General features: G+C 31.5%; 8 protein-coding genes and 3 pseudogenes across 11 annotated transcripts, besides 2 other annotated features; 6 read left to right on the forward strand and 5 right to left on the reverse strand.

Moving 5' to 3' along the window:
- Nucleotides 1-9799: a mobile genetic element.
- On the reverse strand, nucleotides 956-1726 carry TVAGG3_0549330 (uncharacterized protein; the record flags this gene model as incomplete). The annotated part of the gene is made up of 1 exon (XM_051238119.1): nucleotides 956-1726. A coding segment is annotated over one exon (771 nt), but the record flags the coding sequence as incomplete, so codon positions are not given.
- On the reverse strand, nucleotides 5124-5944 carry TVAGG3_0549340 (annotated as a pseudogene). Its single transcript has one exon. A coding segment is annotated over exon 1 (821 nt).
- TVAGG3_0549350 (protein of unknown function, DUF4106 family) lies at nucleotides 6047-6907 on the reverse strand (the record flags this gene model as incomplete). The annotated part of the gene is made up of 1 exon (XM_051238120.1): nucleotides 6047-6907. A coding segment is annotated over one exon (861 nt), but the record flags the coding sequence as incomplete, so codon positions are not given.
- TVAGG3_0549360 (protein of unknown function, DUF4106 family) lies at nucleotides 7731-8338 on the reverse strand (the record flags this gene model as incomplete). The annotated part of the gene is made up of 1 exon (XM_051238121.1): nucleotides 7731-8338. A coding segment is annotated over one exon (608 nt), but the record flags the coding sequence as incomplete, so codon positions are not given.
- Nucleotides 9125-9688, forward strand: TVAGG3_0549370 (uncharacterized protein; the record flags this gene model as incomplete). The annotated part of the gene is made up of 1 exon (XM_001292167.2): nucleotides 9125-9688. One exon carries the CDS (start codon nucleotides 9125-9127, stop codon nucleotides 9686-9688), a length of 564 nt encoding a protein of 187 aa, XP_001292168.2.
- Nucleotides 9800-9947: 148 nt separating the features above from the next.
- TVAGG3_0549380 (bud site selection protein 7-related family) lies at nucleotides 9948-11516 on the forward strand (the record flags this gene model as incomplete). The annotated part of the gene is made up of 1 exon (XM_001315400.1): nucleotides 9948-11516. A coding segment is annotated over one exon (1569 nt), but the record flags the coding sequence as incomplete, so codon positions are not given.
- A 631-nt stretch (nucleotides 11517-12147) lies between these two features.
- Nucleotides 12148-25298: part of a mobile genetic element that runs on past the window's edge.
- TVAGG3_0549400 (uncharacterized protein) lies at nucleotides 13011-14147 on the forward strand (the record flags this gene model as incomplete). Its single annotated transcript, XM_051238122.1, has 1 exon — nucleotides 13011-14147. One exon carries the CDS (start codon nucleotides 13011-13013, stop codon nucleotides 14145-14147), a length of 1137 nt encoding a protein of 378 aa, XP_051095946.1.
- On the forward strand, nucleotides 16602-17555 carry TVAGG3_0549410 (DNA/RNA polymerases family; the record flags this gene model as incomplete). The annotated part of the gene is made up of 1 exon (XM_051238123.1): nucleotides 16602-17555. A coding segment is annotated over one exon (954 nt), but the record flags the coding sequence as incomplete, so codon positions are not given.
- Nucleotides 17814-18963, forward strand: TVAGG3_0549420 (annotated as a pseudogene). Its single transcript has one exon. A coding segment is annotated over exon 1 (1150 nt).
- Nucleotides 19339-19611, forward strand: TVAGG3_0549430 (uncharacterized protein; the record flags this gene model as incomplete). Its single annotated transcript, XM_001299423.1, has 1 exon — nucleotides 19339-19611. The coding sequence occupies one exon, from the start codon at nucleotides 19339-19341 to the stop codon at nucleotides 19609-19611; it is 273 nt and encodes a 90-aa protein (XP_001299424.1).
- Nucleotides 20021-22122, reverse strand: TVAGG3_0549440 (annotated as a pseudogene). Its single transcript has one exon. A coding segment is annotated over exon 1 (2102 nt).

Here is a 25298-nt window from a genome sequence, read left to right on the forward strand (position 1 = left end):
GGTGAGATATGACATGTAAAAATAAAATTTTATTTTTAGAACATTTCTGGGTCAATGTCAATGTTCTCTTCCTCTTTAGGAGCAAACACTGGCTTAGACTCTAAAATCTTTTTACCCAATTTACCTTGAACTTCAACTATCTTAGACTCATAATATTCATAGTCGTCTGCTTTCTTTGGTTCATAAGGTATAACAAGTTTGTATGCTTTGCCTTCTTTAAGGTTTGAGAACCTTCTGTCAAAATTTTCTTTGACTGCTAACAAACCTTCTATGTCTAAGTCTTCAAATTTCGCACCATTTTTAGTCACAATAGCAAACTTAACTGGTTCGATGTTCCAAACTTTGTCAAATGTAGACTTTTCAAAATGGTAGAAGTAAACATTCAAATATATGAATGGGTCTAGTTCTTCTTTAAGTCCTGACATATATTTGTTGACTGAAATATATTTCGTCATCTTTTCTATCGGATAAAAAAATATTTTTTTAAAATTTACTCAGAAAAATTTTTCTTTGTATATACGCCGTTCTGAACATCTAAAAGATTTTTGACATTTGCCAAGAATGTTCGTTTAGACGCTGCCATATAACCATATTCTTGACAATATTGTTTATATTCATCGTACAATGACCTTTCATCTAAACACTCAAAGTTAGTCTCATCTATAAACAGTTCATATACACTCTTGTTTGCTTCTAACAATGTTTGTCTTTCTTCGGTATGTGGAATTTGTCTTGGATTGAACTTTGAAATATCTAATGTCATGAAATATGAGAACAAGTGGTTGTAAAAGTTAGGTGTCAAAGTTTCTGCTAAGTCGTCAAAATATTCTGTATCTTGCATATGAGAATCTGACGTTCTGACAACTACATATCTTCTGTCAGAACTTTCTAACTTCATCGGAACAACATTGTTTGAAACCATGACGAAGTTTGCAACATTTTCACAAACTCTTTGGTCTTTATATTTTCTTTCAACAACTCCAACTTTGTCTGTTATAAGACTCTTCAAAGCATCTGAGTTTAAAACCTTTGTTGTATCTATACTTTGAAGTTCGTTACATACTATAAGTTTCATATTCTCTATTGAAGAGTTAAATTTACCGCAGATGTTTTCTAAGTTTGTCATATTCGGGTTCGAATAGCCCTCTAACAGTTTGCATAAGATATCTGTAAAGAAAGTGTTCTTACCAGTTCCTTGTTTTCCAATTATAATGAGAGCAGTTTCATTTTTAGCACTTGGATGTTGTAAGATGTTTGCAAACCAACATAAGATATACTCATAGACTCTTTCGTTTCCATTGCATATAATTTCTTTGACATGGTCTAACCAAGCTTCTATAACATTTTCTTTCCATTCTACTTGTTCGTATTTATATCCAGTGAAGATAGAATAGAAGTTTGGAGATGGTGTATAGAACTTTATACCACGAACTGAAAAATCTTCTAACTTTGACAATAAGATATCCCAAGCATCTAACATCTTCATGCCAACTTGTACGACTTTTATTTTCTTAAGTTTCTGTCTACATTCTTGTTCTGAAACTATGGTTGCTCTTGGTTTGTTAAAGACAACATCCCATTCTTTCATAACATAACATTCTGGGGCAGAGTCAACATAAATGACTAAACGTTTCAAATTCTCGACTGCTTTGTTATAGTCTCTAAATGGACACATATTTCTGAACGCTTGGAAGTCATAAAAATCTGAAACGTCTATTCTGTACATTTTTATAAAAATAAAAAAAAATATTTTTTTTATTCTTGACTTTGTTGTTGCATTTGTTCCATTTGTTCATTTGTTGCATTTGTTGTTCTTGAGCTATTTGTTGTTGAAGTTGTTCTTGTAGTACAATACTTTCACCAGTTGCATCTTCCAATTCGAAACTTTCTGCCGTCATTGACAAATACATAGGACATAAAAGTTTTACAGGAACAAAGTTTGCGTCAACTAAGGTTAAGTTTATGTTTGCTAAAGTGTTTGAGTTTACTAAAGCTGAAAACTCTGCATTCGAATGAACAATAGGCAAACCAGCAGAGAAAGTGTTGTTTATACGCATGAGTATCTTTTGGTCATAGTAGTTTCTGTCGACATTCGAATAACACTTTGAACCTAAGTTTGAAACAATATATAAATAGGTGTACTTAAAGTCAATGGAACAGACATTCCTTGTATGACACCTTTTCCTGTTATAGGAAACTGTTGGTAGTAAAAACCAGATATAAGTTTTGTATTATAGCTCATATCGTTTATAGTAAACTCAGTCGGACATCCAAACATAATGAAACCTGCTCTAGTTGCAGCACATGTTACATCCGTCCTTAAAGTATTAAATAAGTCAACAAAACCTGTTGGTGGTATATCTGAGTAAGTATCTTCAAAGAAGTATTTTTTACCATTCACAACAACAAAGTCTTCTGGTGTCAAAAGAGCAAAACAGGCTTTAGTCGTCATCGTGTTTAAGGTCAGTTTACAATATCGTCCTTGAGGACTTTGTAAGTTTGTTGTTATAGAATTATATGACTCAGGGTTTTTAGTCGTAATAGTATAAACCACTATGTCTTCTGCCATTTACTTAGCAAGTAAATTTTAATGAAATGTTGTGGTCGTCAAATATTTTTATGACGTCTGGGAAACTATATTTTAAGTTCAACGTTTCACCTCCTTTCATAACGTATATCTTGTCAATGACATTATATGAAACACCACAGCAACTAACGTCGGGTTCTATTTCTTTGATGTTTATATCGTCTGCCTCTGTCAAAAGTTTCAATAGTTCTTTCAAAATTTCATGAGGTGCGATGACATATGAGTTCACTTTTACAGGGTTGTGCTCAACCAAGTTTAACATTATACCCAAAGCTTGACAAATCTTCTCCTGAGTTTTAAGTTTGTCTTTAAGTTGTTGGTAGTCGTTTCGAATATCTGCAACAGAACTTAAGTCTCTGCTAACTTCAGGTATGTTGGTTGTTCTTTTACAGGAACTATTGTTATACCATCTTCGTCCTCGTATGGTTTCCCCACTTCAACATCTCTTTCTTTGACATTGACAACAACACTTTGACTGTTTGTTTGAGTTGGTGAATTTAACTTCACATCTGCCACCGCCATTAAACCTTTTGAAACACTTACGCTTCTATTTTTCGGAAATGACATTTTACTTAGAATAAAAAGATGGACGTATTCGAGTATCTCTTCGAATTGAAGCAGAACAAAGTTTACACACACAAACAATACAAATACATTGACAGAATAGTTCTTTACACAAACAATGGAAAATGTTATAGAATAGCAGTCTTTGCTGAACCAAAATATTTTCATAAAGCAAAGAAAGTTGGTATAACTGAAATGGTGAAAGTTCTTGAAGCAGACAAAAAATATAACAACAAAACTGACCGATATTTCTAAAGGTAAGTTTATAATACAATTTTATGTCAAAACTGGCGTACTGTCAATATTTGACGGAGAGAAGTCAGTTCAAGAACAACTTACTGACCTGCTGCCAAAATCTGCTCGATGGAAGCTGTCGTTATGCCAATCTGAGGAGCCCCAGCAGGTTTCATCGAACGAATCTTCAAAAGAATCTTCCGTGAAAAGTGCTATTGGTTTTGTAAACTTCTTTGCTTTCAATTCATTTGGACCGTCTCTGTCACCAGTATATTGTATTTGAACTGTACAACAGTTGAAATACCACCCATAAAGTCTTCTGAGTCAGCAAATGGAATGCCAAGCCAAAAGTTTGAACGGTCTCCATTTGTATATTGAGTGTTTTGAGCTCCTGTATGGGTCCATACTTTCACATATGGCATAATAGAACTTTGCATTTCAGGGTTAATGGTTGTTGTGAAGTTGTTGTTAAAGTTCATAGCATCTAATGTCAAGTTGTATGACCTCATATCCTCAACTGTAGAATATTCTTCTCTTGGATAATATTTGCCATCTATGTTTATATGATATTTAATACCAGGGTTGTAGAAGCAAGAATAGTCATTTATAGTTCGTCTGAAAAAACAAACATAGTATCTGCATGTTTCATTGCAGTTGTTAAAGCAATATCTGTTCTTGCACCTGGGTCAGCACTTTGGTTTCCAACTTCACCTGCAAAGTCTTTGACAGATATTTGGTGTATAGGGAACATAAGTGGAACTGCAATATATTTGGCAGCTAAAGCATTTGAAATATCTGGGTCCAACATATAGACTGCAAGTCTGCTTTCTATTCTCTTGCATTCAAACTTTTCGCATGTGAACTTAACTGGGTCCCAAGCATCTCCAGCAGCATTGAAATAATAGTTTACTTCAGTGTTGAGGTTTGAGAAACCAAAGTCTAAGTCAACTTTGTTTTTGCAAAAGTCGGCGAATGACATTTTATTTGTTCCCACTACTTCTGTAAGAGTGAATGGGTCTTGTGTTGGTGCAATGACTAAGTTATTTTTGCTTGGAGTAAGTTCGATAGAAATTTTTCCTGCCCAGTTTGGCAAGTATCTTAAAAACCTGAAGATGAGGAAAGATGACAAAGGAACTCTAAGTTTCAATTTTACTTTGGTTACTGCTGCTGCAGTTTGTCCAGAAAGGTTAACATAAACTCCTGGAACGTTAGGGTCAAGTCTTCTTATTTTCTCAATAGTTGCATACTGGTCTGTTTGTTCTCTAGCTTGTGGTTGTACTGAGTTTCTCAAAGCGAACCATTCATAGTTTGCCCATGTTACTGTTTGAACTAAGTCAGAGTTAGAATATATCTTATATCCCATGAAAACTTCTGGAGCATATTGGTATCCGACATAGAAAATTCCATTGCAACCTTTCTTGTCAGACAACTTGGCAGAAGGTTTTATTTCAATGTCTTGTTCCACGTATAAGAAAGAGTTGTCAATAGAAATTAATATGAAACCTGTCGCAAGCAATATCTACTGTTGTTGAAGAACCTTCTCCAAACTCACCTACGTTTCCATAAGAAACAGCAGTTGTATATTCGTAAGTTCCAGGAACTATTTCTGACCTTCTAATGGCATTGTCGCATTCGTTATACCATTCGGAAACATTTCCATTCATGGCATCCAAAACTGTTGGCGTTATATTCTGAGCGGCGTACATTTCATATGAGTAAAAATATAGAATAGTTGGATTTATATGTCATAATAGAACCCACTCCGACCAAGCTTTACTTTCTTCCTGACTGAGTTTTTAACTCTTCTTTTTCCTTCATTGCCCTCTGCTTGAAGTTGTTGCATCTTTGCATTATGTTCATCTAGTATGTTGCAAATTTCCCATGTCCTTTTTGCCTTTTGGCTCTGGTCGCCCATCTCAGGTAACCTATATCCTAGAAAGAGTTTGTCATAGTCTGTATTTGAGTCTTCGCGTATTGTTTGCATGACTCTTTCCTGAGTTTCTGGTTCAAGCTCTTCAAACAGTGCCTGTCCATATGGAATAAGCTCGTTTCCAAATATATGTTTTTGTAGCCATTCTGGTTTTCTTTCCATGTTACCAACTATATCTTTTGTGAATGGGAAAGCTTTTACCCAATCTTTCAGTCTTGCGTCGTTTATTTCTGTAGTTGGTTTTATTTTGTCAAGGAACATGTTTTTCAATACTAACATTTCATTTGGTACTGTCCATTTGAGTTTTCTTAAATATTCATCCCTTCTCGATTCATCGTCTGCAAAGTAAGTTTTTATGACATTTTGTAAACTTTCGTTTGCAAGGTCATGTACAATAGGTTCTCTTCCTTCTCTCTCCTAACTTTCTTTCTAAACTCTTCACCAAATATACCATCTCTATGGTTCTGTGTAGTTCTTTGAGATAAATGTTCTAGAACGTCAGGTGTTATATTTCCATCAGCCATGTTCATTTCATACTGGTCCAAAATATCTGCATGTTTCATATCTTTCAATGGCATTAAAGCCGCGCTTAAAATACCAGCTATATCTTGTTCACCATTGACTTCCATTGCGTCTACAACTTCTTGGAATTGTGGTTGTAAGTTTATGAACCACCTATCCGGGTTAGCTTTATGACCCCATCTCATTGTAGTTCCATCGTCTGCAGAAACAAAAGTAGGTTTGTTTCCATCTTGGTTAGGTTCTGAATGAACTTTAAACAATGTTTCATTTCTATATGTTTTCTTGAAATTTAACCTTTTATTTTCACCGAGTTCATCCGAAGATTGAACGTTAAATGCTCGTAAGTAAAAAGGGTTGTTGTATTTGTGTACATTTTCTTTCAGTACTTTCATTCTATGCTGAATATTTTCATCTGGTGTTGGAGTCTTTTGTATGTCGGCAAACATTTTTCGATATTCTTCTACTATGTCAGCCGAATCTTTCTTAGACTCTTGGAAAGATTCCATATTCACCTCATACTCTTGTTGAGGGTCAAGATTTTTCGGCTGTTCCAAATCTTCATCTAGTTCTGTGAAGTTAGTTTCCAAAGGAGTGACTTGTTCGTTTCCTTCAGGCTCTTCTAGCTGTTGTTGCTGAACTATTTCTTCCATGTCTGGTTGTATCTGAACTTCTTCCTGTGGAGTTTCTTGTACCTCATCTGCTGGCATTTCATATATTCCGAGACCGTTTTCAACAATTTCCCTATCTACGTCATCCGCATTCATAAGCTTTTGTTCTTTCGTTCCGTCTCTATTTTTTACGCGTTTCATGACGAAAGTTGAATTGTCATTTAGCTCTGACATCAAATATCTCGGAGTAAATTCATCCATGTCATTTGGATGATATGCTATTAAATCATATCCCTTAGCGAGCTTGTATTTTCCAGGTTTGAGATTATATCCGTTTTGGTGCTGAGCCATAAAGCTAAATAGGTTCGGGTCAGTATTTCCATCCTTGAACTTTCCAATAGCTTCTTTATATCTGTCACTAAAGTCAACAGTATCTGGGAAACCACACTCTTCTTTAAGCATTTTTAAGAATTCTTGGTTTCCTTGTTCTCTACTTCTTTTATGTCCTTGCTCTGTTTGTGGTTGTTGTTGTGCAGGGTTTTGAACTGTTGGTTGTTGTGTTGGTTGCTGTGCAGTGTTTTGAACTGTTGGTTGTGGTGCTGGTTGTGGAGGTGGTTGTTGTGTTGGTTTTGGTGCATGCCTGTGTCTGTGTCCATGTGACGATGTAAATGTTTTAGGTAGTCCTGGTGCAGGTGCTTCTCTTGGAGGGTTTGGTGGTATATAAGTTCCACCAGCTGGCACATATGTTCCATCTGCAGCGTAATGTCCTACCTGACTTTTCGTTCTTAAGAAAGCATTTACTAGGTCTGTTTTGGTCTGTTGTAACTCTTTTTCTTGACTTTCCACAACAGTTGCTCTAACGGCGTCATAGGCACTTTGAACTGCCTGTCTCGTTGCTGCATCTGTTATTTTCGTCATATTTTGTGCTACTTCTCTTAACTCTTTGTCGAAACCTTCAGACTTCAGTTTCTTTCCAGATGAGAAGTCGTTCACTTGTTTCACCTTACTATGAAGAGCTTCGAAGGCGTTCTTAAAGTCAGCATTTGTTAAAGCTTCATTTGAACTATCTTCATCCGCTTGTATTTTTGTCCTTATTGACCCTATGAGTTGGGCTGCTTTAGCGTTGGCTTGGGCATCTAACCAGTCATTGTTGGCTTTTATATATTCTGCGCTTTTCATTGCCTTTTGCATAGCCGCGTCGTTATTTTTACTTTCTTGTGCTAAGTTTTCATACTGTACGGTTTGGTTTTGCAACTGTAAAAGTTTTTCTGCCTTTACATTTGCTTCAACTTCTTTTTTATACTCATCGCTATCCATATATGTCTTCAGGGCTTTTTGTTTTATCTCTTCATCTTTCAGTATTTTATATTGAGTAGTATGGTTTTTCAAATTTATGACATCTTGTTCCATTTTTGCTACTTCTGCTGCTTTTTCTGACACTTTTTTCGCATATTCCTCTGTACTTAGTTCTTTCAGTTGTTCTTCTTTCTTCTTTTTCTCTACGTTTAACTCATTTAGTTTCTTTGTGTGTCTGTCATATTCTAGTTTCTTTTCGTTTTCACTTATTTGCTTCTGTATGTCTATGTTTGACTTTTTGACATCTGTTATTTGATTTTTGAGTGAACTCAAATTCATTTGACTTTGAGGGTTATAAGCTGTTCCGTCTGCAGCTCCACCATAGCCTGCCATTTTCGCTAAAAGTGCCGCTCTTAAACCTCCACTCTGTGCACCAACAACTCGGTTTAAAAGCATAGGATTGCTTGACATTTGTTGCAACATAGTGGGGTCATTCAGCATTTGTTGTTGCAACTGTTGTTGTGGTGTCAGTCTTACTATTGGATGTTTCAATGCTCTCTTCCTCTTACGTATATTCTTACGTAGCTTACGTGGCATTTTAAGTGAAGTTAAAAAGCGGTTTTTGACAGATGTTTATATGACACTTTTTGTTCAGCACAAAAAACTACTCGGTCAAAGTGTTGTCAGTTTTGTAAAATAACCGTCCTATCTCATTCTATAAGGGGGAAAGTCTTCTCAAAGTATACTTCCTTGGAACGCCTGTAACTTTTCCTGTAGCGACGATAGACCCTTACTTGTCCAGACAAAGCTGTACTATTTTGAGTGCTCTACAAAAAAGTCAACGGCGACGACTCTCAAAAACCGTTGTGTAAAAAGTTTTACCGTTGGACAAAAAAGTATATATAGAAAACAAAAAACGTTTATAGTTCATTCAATATTTGAGATGGAACGGTTTGCCAACGGTAACTATTAAATAAAATAAAAAAATAGAGGGGGTTACCGTTGACGAAAACGGTTTATTTTAAACTTTTCTATGAGTAGTCCGAAAAAAACAGTTTATTTTTGTCTAATGGAAGCCAACATTAACAATTCTCAACCGCTAACCAAAGCCAAAGCCCCACAACCTCCAAGAACTGGCACAGCTGTTAGAATAACCGCCAAAAAGTCTAACAGCGAATTAAGAGAAATTCTTCAACAAATTTGCTCTAAATATCTCAAAGACGCCGAAGAAAACACACAACCAGACGCTATATACAATACTCAGTTCTGTGAAGTTCTGAACAAAGCAATTGCTAGTTCAATTGAACTTACTAAGACAATTCCAAGTCCAATTGAGCTTAGCGATGTCTTAGTTCAGTATTTCCAACATTTACTAAGCTCATAATGTTGAGAACTTTATACCAAGTTCGTCAAAATCTTCCTCGTAACATCCAACGGTCATTCGACAAGACAATTGCCGAATTCCAAGTCTTTAGTTACGGATATGACCAAGATGAATACATTGACGAGTTCGGAGACAACTGTACAAAATGGTTTGACTGCTATACGACTACACAATTTGAATTCGACTTTCTCGAATTCAACGCAGCAACCATTTATATCATTGCTCTTTACCTTTCCGAACAACAACAAGACCTCGCAGATGGAGATGTTGTTACTGTCGTCATGGAAACTCCTGAACAATTCGGAAAAAAGAAGTCTCTAATTGCCAAATTTGTTCCAGGACATCAGCTTTTCCAACGCACAGAAGTCTTCTGTATTCCTGGAACTAAGTTCTTTGTCAGGAGCGAACTCAAAGAAAGATATAATGTGTCATTCAATTACACATTATATAATGTCTTCGACCCAGAAGAAGACTTCTTCCCAGAAGCAATGGAAGAGGAAGAAGAAGAGAAACACGAAGAAGAGAAACACGAAGAGTCCTCCGAATTCACACCAGAAGACTAACAATTTTCCGAATAAAAACCTCATTTTATACTAAACATCTTCGGGGCTAGAAGGGGCGCAGCCCCTGGAAGCCCCACTACCTTTTTTTTTTTTTTTTTTTTTTTTTTTTTTGTATATCATAGTTTTTTTTTGGTTTCGCAAAACATCCAAAAACAAATATGCTATAAAAGTGACAATTTTAGCAAAACGAAACCCTTAATTGTTTCAAATGTTTTGATAAGAATACAATTTCTATTGAATTCGATAATTATCTCAAAAAATGAAAAGCATCTCTGGGATTATAGAAATACCAGACGATGGCTGTCTTGAAAGGCGGATTTCTGATTTAAATCACATGTATTGGAGACTTGGACCTGCGGACTTGGTAATTTCTAAGAAATCGATTTCAAATTCTAAAATTAAAACCTATTCATACTTTTCTGGACTTTCATTTAATAAAATAAGTGATCTAAACATACTATACGATCAGATAAGCGCAAATTTTTCTCGCAATCACATAGGTAAAATGAAAATAGAATTCGAAGAAATCGTTGTTTGCTGCTGGAATGTATTCAGCAAATACGATTGTCGATTTCATATTACAAAAGATAAGAAAATTACAATCAACACATATGATTGCAATAACAACCAAATATTCGTTAAAAATATCTCGTTTAAAGAGGCAACATTATCATCAGCACTTAGATTTTGGATTCCATATGAGCAATTATTCAGATCATTATATAATTTACAATCATATAAGGTCGATGAAAAATCAATGCCAGCTTACTTTTCTTATAATGATCTTGCAAGAATTGCATCGGAATTGCAGCCATCTGAAGATTTAGAATATGCATTGGCAATATATTGCCTTACTAATTTGAAAGGAAACGAATTTTATTCAATAATTGATTCATTTTTAAAGCCGTTTCCAAGAATTGTTGCACGGATTTTGCATTTTATACCATATTCATCTAATCTTGCGAATAATTTATATCATTATCTTATTAATTCTCAGCAATTATCTCCAGATGACATTTATATTGCAAAATGTATACTTGAAATGAGTAGTTCTAGAAATGATAAAGCAACAATACAAAAAATAACACCTTTACTTCAAAATTCAGTATGGTCTTCCCCTTCATCTTGTATGTGTTTTGCAAAATATCTGATAAACAACAAAAAATTTGAAGATGCAAAGACAATTGCAAATGGAGCATTCTTTAGTTTAGAATACAAAGAGCCAGAAAGGAGAAGTTGTGTTCAAAAAAATGTTTGCTATCAAAATGGATTCTTTTTGAAACCATCTCCAAGCAAAATTGAGATAGAAATCATTGAAAGTCAAGCCGATGAAGAATCAGACTTTATTTACAAAATTGTTTCGGAATTAAAAGAAAATTATGAAATTTCGAAACTTAAAGATGTTTATAACTATCCATTAATGAAGCCAAAGAATGGAGAAGTTATATACCTATATTTTAAAGGGAATACAAATAGAAATAACTCAGAAAGTTCATTTGACATAGATGATCTCGAGGATTTATATGATCCTGGAGTTTCTGCACAATTGACTGTCCCACAATCATTCTATAATCTTCCTTTCTCTCCATTTTTCGATGATGTTCTCAAAACAATCGAGACTGAATCACTTGCCTTGGAGAGATTGATTAGAAATGGATCAGTTAAGACAAAAGATGGAGCAAGATATGCATTGGTGCTCGGATTAAAGACAGGAAATAAAAAGGCTTTCAAAATCGGAATGAATTATTTCAGAAACAAAAACAGAATTAGACCGATACACTTTTTATTAGAAATGGCAATCTATGCAAAGAATGGAGGTGAATTGCCAGTTTATCACGAATTCAATAAAAGGATGACTCTTGGAGAGCGTAACTCGCTTGCAGTCATTTATCCATTAGCTATGAATCTCTATAGCCTTATATAATATTATTTCATCATGTAATAAATGTTTTTTATATATGCTTTCAAATGTCGATTAACATTTTTGTTTTTAATCAGATCTTAATTAGCATAGACATTTGCAAATTCCTATAGGTAGTTTTAGATATGGATAAGTACTCAAATTAATCAAAATCAACGCTTTTGATTTCAAAAAAGCTGTGTATGATTTATTTATACGAAGAAAAGAGATATCAATTGGTAAGCAGACAGCTAACCATATGTTGTTGTGATTCTAAATGGAATCATAAAAGAAATTGAAAATAGTAGTATATGATGCGGGTTGTGTGACTTTTTTTGTAATCGTAAGAATTCTCACATAATTGAATGATTTTTGAACATACTTCCGAATAGCAGATTTTAAAAATTTATGAATAATTTATAAAAAGTTTTTATTCCTACAATTCCTATATTACCATTAATAAAAAGAATATATTTTTGACGAAGTGAAGATTCGCACTTCGTCACAAAACTCCGAAAAAATAAAGTTAGATTTTTTTATTTAATATAAAATATATGGAAAAAGAATAATATCTGATTTTGAACATTATTTGATTGATTTACTAATTGATCCACAAAGCTGTTGTAAAATTAATTTTGAATTTAAAATTAAAGGAACCGTAAATTTTGTATTTATTTATCACTTAAAAGAATATGACCGATATCATAATTTGATATATGAAACTAATATAATATTTGAAGATAACAAACTTACAAGCTTCGAACATGAAAATGATATAATATTCGAAGATGAAAAAAAGAAAGAGATTGAAAAGCAATTCAATGAATGCCTTTTAAATACATATGCGCACATTATAAGACATAAAATGAAATTAATTCCTTATTAATCAAAAATATTTTTTATCTTTATATAAAGATGACAAATAGAAAATTTTTCATTTTTGATATCTATTATTGCCCAAACGTGTATGGACTACATGTAGAACTTAAAATAAAGGAAAGGGATACATATGAAGAATATATAAAATTTTGTAGAAAAAACGATTATATACCGGAGTCAAAGAATATATTCTTGCAAAATATAAAACCTATTATAAAGGTCGGAAAGATTAAATTTCCGTGCATAGTAGAAATATACTTAGATGATGTATGTGACGAATTTCACAGACTAAATGAAAAAAAAGACTTTATATAAAGATTTTGTTAAATTTCTTATTGAAAATTATTTGAAGCCTGAACATGTGATTCCAAAATATCACCGATGATATTTTAAAAAATAAAATAAATTATATTTTTTAAATAAAAAAATAATTTTTATCTGATAGAAATAATACCTACAAATGACGGTATATAAAAAATTGACTTCTTACGTAAAATTAAAACTAAGTTAAATTTATTTTTTTTATTTTTTATTTTATAATAAATGAGTATAACAACTAATTCATTGAAATCTTTAAAGTTCACTAATTCAGAATTAGAAAATATTTTAGAAAATTTTGGAGACGGTTCTTATCCAACATATATGCAGAATGTGAAAGAGTTTTCCAGATTGTTGAATGAATTTAAATATAACGGACCAATTACTAAAAAGGCTATAATGAGATATTTATATCCCAAAAAAGTTGAAAAACAGGAGAATATTCCTCTTTATGGTCCAGAGGACCTGGGCTCAGAGAGCCTTGAAACACCTCCTGAATATTTTGAAGAAAAAATTAAACAAGATGAATATTATAACGATGAGATTGAGAAATTGGAACAATTAAGAAATGAAATAGATGAAAGAATTAGTGAATTGAGAAATGCTGAGAATGAAGTAGAGGGTTTAATGAATATCCCAGCTTCAGAATCAGAAGTTCAAAAATCACATGAGGAAAGATATAAAAATTACTTTTTGGAATCTACTAAAAATTTATTAGATGGTGATATTGACGAAACACTTTCAGAAGAAGGCACAAAATTTATTCATAAACATAAGCTTCAGTTTATTGACGATGGAGATTATCCATGTATATTACTTTCACCTCCTCTTGATTCTGAAAAATTCAAAAAAGCACTGAAAAATGTAACATATGCAACAAATACGATTAAGAAAGAAGACCATGATATTTACACAAATTATTATTTAAATAAATGTACAGGTGTTGATAAAGTTTTTGATTTGTTAGATAAAATATCAAAAGAAACAATTGGTACATATAAAATTTTATGCGATTGTGGTTTCATTATTGAAGATACCAATAATGTTTCATATGAAAGAACAGCACCGAAGGAAGACGAAGTTGAAAGGTCTATACCATTCGTTATTAAGAACATAAAAGATATGAAAACTTATAAACATTATATTTATTCATTTATTTCAGAAAAAATGGAAGCAACCCATAAAACATCATCTCATCATTTTATAGCTATTCATACATTCCTTTTCAAAGTTGTGAAATTAAATAAGACAGGAATTAGATTTAATGTATCAGGGTACGCATTCTTGAGTAAATTAAAATGTATTCGTCACGTCGCAGATGATAAAAATTTATGTGTTCTTAATTCATTTTATGGACTTTAGCCCTGGACTCTCTGAGTCTCGGACTTTAAAAAAAATAAACTTTATTTTTATTTATTTTTTAATTTTTATTCTTACATAAATGAACAAAAATGGAACAGCTAAAATGAATGATAATCAAATAAGAGCCGAAGGTAGAAGGTTATTTAAACGCTTCTATAACATTCCTGATGGTGTTAATCCTAAAACTCGTAGAAGTTATTTAAATGAAGCCATAGATGCATATGAAGGATTTGACATTTCATCAGAAAGTGAGAGGTTAGCAAGAATGTTAAACGTTAATATTGATTTTTATTATTGTGACCCTCAACCAGAAGACGTAGACATTAACAAGGTAGACTTTCCATTAGTGGAATCAATAATGATAGATCCAGAATTTGAAACAGTAAATATTTTATTAACACAGAGTCCATGTGGAAAACTTCACGCTGACAGAATTACAGACGTTGAAGCACTCACAGGATATAAAGTTTGCCCCTTTTGCAAAGAAGAAGTATATTCTATCCGTGATGATCCAGAAAGGAAAAACCAAAGAAGATTTTTAAAACATTGTGAGAAATGTAAAGAAAATAATGGAAGATTAATTCAAGACGTTCAATTGCAAAACACACAACAACCATATGCACCACATATCACGAAACAGAAGATATATCAATGGCTATTAGCACATAATTTGCAGGAATATTATAAACCAACAAGATATTATATTACTTTTGACTTCGAAACATTAGAGACTAAAGAAGAACTTCAACTTTCTGAATGTGCAACTTTGAACGCTTACTTAAAACCATTTATGGTATCATCAACTGTCAAAATAAAGCCGCAAAGCGGCGAGGTCGTAGACCGTGATAAAACATTTACGAGGAATTTTTGCTTAACATCAAGTGATTCGTTCATCTCTGATTGGATTGAATTTTTATTTTCAACCTGTTCATTAGTTGCTAAATCAAATATTGAACAATATGAAGAATTAATGAATACATTAAATGAGAAACAAAAGGAAGCAATGAAAGAGCTTTTAGATGAAGAATTTAATAAAGTGAATATCATTGGTTTTAATTCGGGAAAGTTTGATTTAAATTTAATTCTTCGTGATTTAAATACTGCAAAATGGAAGATAAAATCAATGCTGGGTTCTTCTTCTCAATTTAAGCAAGTCATAGTAAAGAAAACAAACTGTCCATATGAATTAAGATTTATTGACATCAGAAATTATATAGCGGGTGGAACATTAGACCAATTCACTCAAGATTTCGGAAACAATAAATCACGTGTTAAATCCTTTTTCCCTTATCAATTCATCACATGGGAGAATTACGAAGATGAATTATATAAAAAGGAACCATTCACTCAAGAATTGATTGATATAAGAAAGGATTAAAACATGTCATTCAAGATTCATTTTATTCAAATATATCTCAATGATGCTAAAAATTTTGAGAATAGATTAGAATATTTTATTCATTATTGCAATAAAGACGTTGAAATTATGATTGACCCAATTGATAAAATATAGAAACATTTGTTTATAAAATTGACATGCTTCATAATCTTTCTTTATCATCGAATGCATCAATGATTCGTTACGCGTTAGCATATAAGAACTTCAATCCTAACGAAACATATCCAGAAGAAGAAAATGTGGAATCAAGTTTTGAATTAACAAAAAAGTATTGGAAATATAAAATTGAATCATATAAGAAACAAGATGAAAAAAGCAGAAAGGGATACTAAAAATAATGTTTCAATGGATGATTTTCAATACTATCACGATTTAATCCTTTCATCTAAATGCAAAATGTGTGGTAAAGCGTTTACATATGTAATAAACCAACATTGGATAGAATCGATAATGAAAAACCACATACCAAAGAAAATTGTCAGTTAATGTGTTGTTATTGCAATGTCGTAAAATCAAATAAAGATGAAGATGTTCAACGTTTAAGAATCAATTTAAGAAATTATGCATTAAAAAATAATTTACCAATGACTTTAGATTCAGTTGAAGCTTATCACATTCTCCGTAATGGAATTACTGGTGGTCTATCAAATGTTCAACATCGTGTTAATCTTAAAGGAATCACGCACATTAATAAACTTTCATATAATCCAGAAACTAAAACTGTATCAAATGAGGACACCACCAACATTATGACTCATTTCGTTGGAGTTGACTTTAATTCATTATATCCTTCATCATTTTCATCTAATCCTCATGATTTCATTCAATATACTGACCATAAAATGTATATGCCGGGAAGATTGAATGGTGTTATCATTTGTGATACAGCAACAAAGAAAGCAAAAGCACTGGGAATAATTAAGAAGAAAAATACTTTATTCGTGGCTGAAGTAAAGGGTCACATTGATGAAAAATACATTAATGATTACATAAACTTTTTACCGATAATAAGAAACTTAGATATTATCACAGATGAAAAAACAATTGGCAGTTTTATGTATAATTACATGAAATCAAACAATCTACCAGTTGACCAGAAACAGAGAAAATTAACTCAGTTAGCATCAACACACAACCAATATCAACCATTTTCTTCTTATTATCTATGGTATCTAATAGACAGATTTCATTTTATCATTGATGACATTCAATCAATTTTAACATTTACTAAAAACACTTGTTTTAATGAATTTGCGAACGAATTTATGAACGAAAGACAAAAGGCTGAATTAGAAGGAAATAAAGGAAAAAGTTTATTTTGCAAGATTTCACTTAATGGATCATATGGTTACGATGCAATGAATACACAAAATTACACAAAGACTAAAATAATGAATGCACAGAAGGCACGCGTTGCATGTATGTCAAATAAGTTTAAAAACATAAGAGAAATAGGTGAGGATACATATCAAGTGATGCTTAAAGATAGATTTTATAGATGTGATACATGTTTACAAGAGGCATTCTTCACTTTAGATAATGCTAAATACTGGTATTTGGTTTTCATTTATGATTTTATGTATAAATGCATGGATGTTAATCGTTTTCATTTCATTGAAGGTGATACTGATTCATCTTATTGGGCAATCGCTGGCGACCCAAATCTTCCTAACACTCAAGCATTTCAAGCAATTGTTACTGATAAACAATTTTATGATAAAAACATTTTCAAATTCGCACCATTTGATTTCTTCTGTTTTGATGAGAAATTTAAACCTAAATTAAAGAATAAAGCTGAAGAAAAAGCACATGAGAAGAAGTTATTGGGTTTAGCAATTGAGAAACAAGGTGATAACATGGTTGCTTTATGTCCTAAGTGTTATACATCATTCAACGGTTCAATTGATGGAAGTGATTTTAAAAAGATTGCACAAAAAATGAAAGGTGTTAGTTTACGACAAAATAAACAATTAACACCTAAAAATTATTTGGATATAATAAATGATAAATTATTTTGATGGTCAGAATATTAATTTACAACTTAAAAATGGGTCAATGACTCGCTTAACAATTGGTAAGACTGCATTAACAGGAGCACACACTAAGGCTGTATGTTGTGAAAATGGATGTTGTATGCCATTTATTTAAAATTTATTTTATTTTTAATAAATGCCACAGAAGAGACAAAAGGAACCGTTAATGATGGTTTTGATACTATGATTCAAAGAGGTGGGCACCCTTAAAACATTGATTTTATTTTTATATAAATGGATAACGTACATTTAAAAATTTTAATTGATGATTTAGTACTTAATCAAAATTTTCTTGATTATTATGATTAAAATCATATCTCCAAAAATATAATAAATATAACGGGTGATGATATGGAATATTATTATCCATATTATAAAAATGAAATTTTGAAATATCATATAAAATAATTTCTGAAATTAAAGACAAAATTAAAAATAATGAATATTCAAAGGGAAAAACTAAATCACAACTTAAACAGTTGAAAGATTTCAAAAATAAAGTATTAACAGAAGAAGATATTGATGAATTATATAAATTATATAATCCTGAGCCGCAAAAGCCAAAGGAACAAAACGCCCAGGTTCTTCAGACCATAAATGAAGCACAAGCTTTAATTTATGATTCATTAGTTAAACCATATTCAGCCCGACTTTTAAATGAAGATCAACTTTTGGAATTCATCCTTCAACATAAACTCGAAGCAGGAAAGTATATCAAACCTTTATATACAGCATATTTAAAACAAATGAATAGAATACATCCAGAATTAATGAAGGAAGGAATGAAATCCAAAATCAAAGCAGATAAAATTAAACCACTTGCAATACCAAAATCTCCAACGACAGTACCGCCTCCTCCTCCTTCAGTTAATCCTTCATCATTCACTTTATTATATCCATTTCAAACATTAAAGAAGCAAAAAGATTTTAAAAAGGGTTTCAAGATATTAAATAAACCAATTGACCCGAAAATTCAACCGTTAAAGGAAAAATTTAGTCGCCCTTCATTTGCACCATATCCATATTCATACGAAATCGATCATCTGGAATATTCAAAAGGAAACGTTACTTATTTATTTGCCATTAACATTAACACTAGATATTTATATTGCATTCCAGTGAAAGGGAAAACAGAACAGGAAACAAGAAGAGCTATTCAATACTTACTAGATCATGAAAGAGTAGATAATATCAGGGGTGATGGTGATAAAGGATTTCAGGCAGCTATGACTCATTATTTCCCACAAATTAATTTTTTCTTTTCATCCTCTCCATATACGTTTCATAATAAAATAGTTGATGCGGTAATGAGAACTCTTAGAGATGCGTTAGGGGTTAACGGTCAGATATACTGGGATGGAAATCATGACTCCATCATACAGCAGTTAGTATATTATTACAATAATACATGGCATAGAACTATAAACATGAAACCAGTGAAAATGAAAAATGATATTTCAAAAGAATGGGAATATATTAGAAAGCAAATGGAAAGGTTGAATGATGTTAAACGTGAACAAATTAATTCGGGGCTCATGAATTTTAAACAAGGGGATAAAGTTTTGATTCATCTCGATTATGGAAAAACTGATAAATCAATGACAAAAAGAAGACGAAGATTTGACACAATAGCTGAATTTGTTAGATATATTAACGGTAATGTATTAGTTGAAGTTGACAATAAATTAATAGAAATTCCGATTTATTTTATTACTCCATTATATTTAAATAATATTTAATTTTTTTTATTTCGTAAGAAATGAGTGACAACAAAGCAGCCAAGAGTCCAGACAATGAATATAAAAAGAAACTAAACAGAATTAAATCAAAAATATGCTATTACAAAAAGAAGCCGCAATGCGGTGGGGTTGAAAACGATAAAGAGAGGAAAGAAATAATCGAAAAATTAGAAACTTACCGTTCAATCCTTAAACTGAGTGAAGCAAAAATAAAAGAATTTAATAGAATAAATAAATTGATTGGAAGAGATGAATTTAATAAAGATGAATTTTTAAACTCAATCCAAATTTAATTTTTATTTTTCTTTGACAACATCTCTCTTTCCATCATTACTGCATAACCACATTTTCTCAGTTTTAGTGGTTTGTTATTTTTAGCAAGTTCTCGCATCATTTTTATCGTTTCCTCCCTTGTTATGATTCGTGGTAAATTTTGAGCTTGTGGGGTATCCATTTATGATAAAAATAAAAATTTAAATTATGCCGTTCTAAAGTTTGTGACAACATGACATTTTGACAACAGTCCCGGAAATGATTTGTCATGACTTCATCGTAATGAGTGTAAATGACCCAAAAATAACGTAAACATTAACGATAAAATATATTTCTGCAGTTCATCCATTACTTCATTACCTTATTAATTACAGACATAAAATATATTTAGTTCATTCGGTAAGCCTAAACCCTTTGGGTCAAGTGTGTTTATTGAACTCGGTACCATGCAAATACAGTCATAAATGGAGGCATATAATCTTCACCCGAGCCTGTTGGATTTGTTGTGAAAGTGTGTGAATGATTTCCTGTGGTTCCACAGAAAATACCTGCGCTTGAATCTACTGGGTCGCTTGAAATATCATATCTATCCATTCCTGTCTATCCGAACCTGCTGCAAGATTTCTATAACTCTTTTTGTTATTGAATGTGAATGATTACCTGTTTGTGTTTGTAGTTCCTGTATGAGTGTGCGGTGGAAGGTTTGCTTCTTTAATTTTCTTCGAACCTCCTGTTTGCTTTGAATATCTAGACAGTATAAGAATTTATCTACAATCTGCTTCCACGTACCGAACCCAGAACTGTTGCCGGATTTGTTGAGTTCATTGACGTATAAATAGAACCAATGGGGTAAATCATCTCAAGAATTGTATTTAATCCATTATGAATATTGAATTTATTAATATTGAATATTGGTGAGTATTTAAAACTGGTCTTGTTATCAATATTAACGTATTATTTTTGAAAATTGCTTTTCTAACATCTTGAAATTTTTGTGATTTCAGACCAATTTTTCTTCCATCACTACCGATATTTACTAAATTCACCACATCCTAAAAGCAATGAAATACCCATCAATATAAAATAAATTTGTAAATCTATAATTTCGAGTAAATTTTGGAGTGAATGAATAAACCAATTCCCAATTGATAAATCCTGTGATAAATAAATATGTCTGTTATAAACTTACAGGATATGAATAGACCATTTCACCTGAAACGAGAACATAAACATTTGATCCATAACATAAAGCTTCAATGTCTCCATCAGCTTGAAAAATTTGTTCAAATTGACTTGTGGTATTGAAGATGATCTATAAATTTTATCATTTTGTAGGATAAAATACATGTTGTTTTAATGTAATACCACTTACTTGTATAATCAATTTCCAAATCTGATGACATCAATACTAAACATATAATAATTTAATCCCCATCCTCACTAATGAAAATTTGATTGACTTCATAAATTAGTACCCATTTATTATTAACGCATCTAATAGGATTATTTGAATATTTAAATTTAGCATCTTGATTTAAATTACATTTGAACCATTGGATACAATCGAATGAATAACAAGGGTAAAAATCATCTCCAACCGTTATCATTCCCATAAATTTACCGTTATTATATTCAACATATAAAATTATTGGATTAATGATTGGCTCTCGTGTATCAGGATTTAAAATAGATGGAGTAAATGATTCATAGTTTTTAAAATCATTTGTTTTAAAATAATAAAGCACTCCAGCTGTATAAAATAAATACATGGTCACTCCATCGAAACATATCCATTCAAAAGAATCTATATCAAAGGTTTTATCTGATGATTTCATAAAATTTAAAATGGTGGAGTAAAATAGACCTCTGATTGTTTTATTTCTTCATTAACAAATGATATATTAGCTTTCTTATTTAACTCACTATCCACATATTCCTTATCTTGCTTTCTTATTTAACTCATCGTTAACATATTCCGTATCCGCTTTAAGGTCTAAAACATCCTGAAACCCATCCTGTATCGGCTTTAGTTTTTAAAATCTTTGATGTCCATTCATGATACCATTCAACCCTTTCTTTAATTTCATTATCTTTTTCATCAACAAACCAAATTTGCCTTCTTCATTAACTCACTATCCACGTATTCCTTATCTACCTTCTTCATTATGTCATTTAGGAAACCTTCTATGAATTCCTCATTTAAATTAAATCTTCCAATCTTCAAAACTTTAGGAAATGCATTTAATGCGTAATATCTCTGTTCTTCTGGTGGAATTGATGTTATATCATCCGTTATTCCTTTAATTTTTGAATTCATAAATAAAATTTCTTTTATATTTGATATCACTGCACCACCTTTGCAAACGAATTCGAAACGGTCATTTTTCAATACTATCTCCAAATCTCCATATTTTCAACCTTTGCGTTTGTTCTGCCGTCTTTGAATTATATGCATATATGGCGTATGTAATGGTCTGAGGGACCTGGGTGCTTTGCGCCTTAAGTTGCTGTGGTTGCTGTTGTTTAATCATTTATTATGATTTAAAAATAAATATTTAATCCGTTATCTCATCGGCTATTTTCTCTATTTGAAATTGCCATAATATTTCATTCATGAATTCTAAATCACAATCAAATAGGTCAGTTATTCTAAATTTAATATTTGATAAATCTTTTGAATGAAGAATAAATGAATTCCCAGATAATTGAAACGGATATGATAAAGAAAATGTGTTTAAGTTGATGGATAAAATGTTTTGTATTGATGGGTAAGAGTTAGGGTCTAATGTTTGATGTGAAAATCTCATTGGGGTATTAACTTTATCACATTTGATTAAAATGAAATTGGAACCAGTGTCAGAATACAAAACATCCCCAACATCTTTTTCAAAATTTAATATCCCCAACAATGAACGAAGATGAGGAGTACAAAATTTAATTTTCAGCGGAATTTAATAAGGTTATTTATTTCATCAAGTTCAAAAAGTTTATCGGGTTTTGATTTAAAACTTTCTTCATACCATACGATAAATGATTCATTTAAATAACTTAAAATCGTGTTAATATCCCATTTCGCTATCACATTATTTATATACATATCATACGTTTTTTCATGGTCATCTTTAATAAATGATATATAATCTGAAGGGTCTAAAAGAATGGGATTAAATTTACCACTCACAGAAACGAGAGTAACATTATAAATTCCGCTAACTGTTAAATTTAATTCACAGTTATTATTCGAAATAATATTGATAATTGACATTTTTTATTACGATTAAAAATATGGTAAAGCGTTATTTTCCCAGTGATAAATAAAACTAGAATAAGATTACCTCAAGAATTCATAAATTCAACGAATAAGAAATTCATTCATGTTATAAATTTTAGTGTTTTCAGAAAATATGAGTCAGTGTCATATTCATCAACAGGTTATATTTCACTTCATTCAAATTTAGTTCAATCAAACCCATATAATGACCATTTCATAAGATTTTCAGATGGTATTAAAAATGTAATTGATAGATTAAAATATGAACAGATTGACAATATCGAATTTTTGGAATTTTGGTTTAAATATCCCGATGGAAAAAAGATTGAAGTTAAAGATAAAGCTGATACTATAACAAAAACAATTACAATGACCGATCCAGATAGTGGGGAACAAAAAGAAATAAAACAAACGATAAACTGGTGAAAGGTCAATTATTATTGATTATGATTCAAAGGATTATTATTCGATAATGTTAATGCTTGAATATTAAATAGTCTTAACAAAGAATTTTTCAAGTGATATTTTATATTCATCAACTATTTTTATTATAAATATCATTATATGTTAAATGAAGTTCAGTTGTTGTTCCATTCTTTGATATCTTAATTGTGCTAATATCCTTTATAGGATTTATTTTTTGCAACTATTCCGCAGCATGAAACCTCATCATCTATGAAAAATTGAATCTTAACGTCTTGAATCTTGAACATCACAAAAAATGGCGATAATGTGAATTAATGATTCATAAGGTAAAATAATTAAACCTGATTATCAATTAAATTTATTATTGAATCATAATTATCAGTTATTATATCACGGTAAATTTTCATTAATTCAGAATTAATGTCTATTTTATATGGGTTCTCGATGTTTGATGAAAGAAGTGGGGGGTATGTTGGATAAGTGGGAATTTCAACGGGTTCTTTACCGGGTTCAGATAAAATGATTGGGTCTCCATTCTCATGGTTTTTTTCATTCTCCTCATTCTTCGGTAAGTCACGAGTTAATAAATTTGGTTGAGTTGCTGACTTGTTAATTCGGGGCTAACATTAACTTTAACATTTTGAATAATTCGTGATTTATCATCATTTACGTTATAACAACCGTAATCTCTGCTTTTGCGTTTAGTGGTTCTTTTGACTAGTGAAACGTCTTCTCATTTATAATCAAATAAAAAAATATATTTAAACTTTTATTTTGCTGGAAGTTTTGAATCTATTATTCCCTGTATTTGTTCTTGAAGTTGATTTTTAGCTGTTTCATTGTAATTAAGGACTAATATATTCATTAATTGCATTCTTATAATCATCTGATTTCTCAAATTTTCTTTTATTGATTCCTTAACTAAATCATAAGTTAAACCTCGTTGCTGATATAATGGTTTCTTAATTAAATCTTTGAATGCTTGAGATAAAGCACCTGATGCAATTCTTGCTACTATAATTGGTTGGAATTGATGTTTAAGTTCATCTTTAACATTTGCGAAAACTGGATCGAATAAAGCAACTTTAAAGAATTTCTTAGCTGAAATTTCAGGTCTAATATTTGCATATTGACCATCAAACTGGTTAGAATATCGTGTAATCCATCCGGTCCCTCTTCAATAGCATTTAATTCTTCATTGAAATAAGAATATGGATTATGACGGTATGAATTAATTGGACCATTTTCACCTTCTCCAATGTATTGTTTAACAGCTTTTCCATTTTCATCAAATTGCATAGGATAACGTTCATTATATGCTTTACGTTTAGGATAATCAGATATAGTTAATTTATAACCATTTATGACTTTAATATTACCTTGACCATCAGTAACGAAAACTTCATTTATACCATCAGGTTTTCCATTTGGACCCGTAATGTCTGCTTCGTGTGCTTCCCAATTTGGACCTTGACGTTTGGCATATGCTTGAGCTTCTGGTAATGTTAAAACGTTTCTCATTTGTTTAACATCTTTTGAAGACCAGCAACAATATGAACTAATTCTTTCATTCCATCAGGAACTTTCATAGTTCTATTATATGCACCCTTTTTGTTTGTCCCTTGTTTTAATGGAACCTGTAGAAGATTTGCCATTTCTGTCATGTTTAATTATAAATAAAAAATAAAAATTAATTATAAAAAGTTAATCAAATTTAACACTTCCTTTATTTAAATCAACTATTATTTTTCCATGTTCACCTAATTGCTGATATTGTGTGTAAAGTTCATTAATGCTCATTGGTAAATTCACTTGATTTTCAAGCTTTGACTTTTTACATTTTGAACTTGTTGTTCTGCGTAATTGAATCTGCTGAAAGAAGTATGAGGGTCTGTATGACTTTGTACCTTCTCCATAGTTATATCTGTCAAACTTACCGTGCCATGGACTCTTTCATAAGTTCGGCAATGAAATCGTCTATCGGACTAATCCGGGGAAAGTACAATGTCA

The sequence above is a fragment of the Trichomonas vaginalis genome, chromosome II (assembly GCF_026262505.1).
Source record: "Trichomonas vaginalis G3 chromosome II, whole genome shotgun sequence".
Classification (NCBI taxonomy): domain Eukaryota; phylum Parabasalia; order Trichomonadida; family Trichomonadidae; genus Trichomonas; species Trichomonas vaginalis.